General features: G+C 39.5%; 1 protein-coding gene across 1 annotated transcript in view; it reads left to right on the forward strand.

Annotated features, from left to right (window-relative positions):
* The first annotated feature begins 520 nt into the window (after positions 1-520).
* CINP (cyclin dependent kinase 2 interacting protein) overlaps positions 521-815 on the forward strand; it is a 19448-nt gene continuing 19153 nt past the window's right edge. Inside the window, exon 1 of the mRNA XM_053689284.1 lies at positions 521-611. Within this exon, the coding sequence (XP_053545259.1) occupies positions 591-611 (21 nt within the window). The 5' untranslated portion in view covers positions 521-590. The remainder of the gene's footprint in view (positions 612-815) is intronic.

The following is an 815-nucleotide window of genomic DNA, read 5'->3' on the forward strand; positions in this document are numbered from 1 at the left end:
CACAAGTAATGTTTATCAGGTATCTCATGCACATGTAATGTTTATCAGGTATCTCATGCACATATAATGTTTATCAGGTATCTCATGTACATATAATGTTTATCAGGTATCTCATGTAATATAATGTTTATCAGGTATCTCATTGTACATATTAATGTTTATAAGGTATCTCTTTTTGTACATATAATGTTTATCAGGTATCTCATGCACATGTAATGTTTATCAGGTATCTCATGTAATATAATGTTTATCAGGTATCTCATGTACATATAATGTTTACAAGGTCCCTCGGATACTTGTACATACCCTGTCAGACACAATAAAATGACTATTGCCTTAGCCCCGCAGTTTACCCGCTGAACTCACCCCGCTGTCAGTCAGCAGCCCATGCAGATTAGGCTAGCATCAAACTCATAACGAAACACCAACCACCTGACGCAGCTAAAATGTAAAGCCCCAGGCAGGCACACAAACACACAGCCCGCCCCACTCCGTGACGTCTGACAACTTCCGGGTAGGAGACGGAAGCAGGAAGTCAGTGTATGTGTGTGTGTGTGCTCTCACATGTCTGTTGTGAAGTGTAACTATTGATGTTGCCGCAAGTGATGGACCGGTAAGATGGGTACCTAGAGGAAATAATCTTCAACCCCGAGTCTTAAACATTACACCCTTGAGAGACGAATAAGGAAAATTATCTATGGCAAAAATCCTGTCATATTCCTTATTTGCAGCTTGCTATGGTTATTACACACTGTATGATAATATACATACAGTGTGTAATAAACCATAGCAAGCTGGCAAATAATATGACAGGA

Source organism: Bombina bombina, chromosome 1, assembly GCF_027579735.1.
Source record: "Bombina bombina isolate aBomBom1 chromosome 1, aBomBom1.pri, whole genome shotgun sequence".
Lineage (NCBI taxonomy): Eukaryota > Metazoa > Chordata > Amphibia > Anura > Bombinatoridae > Bombina > Bombina bombina.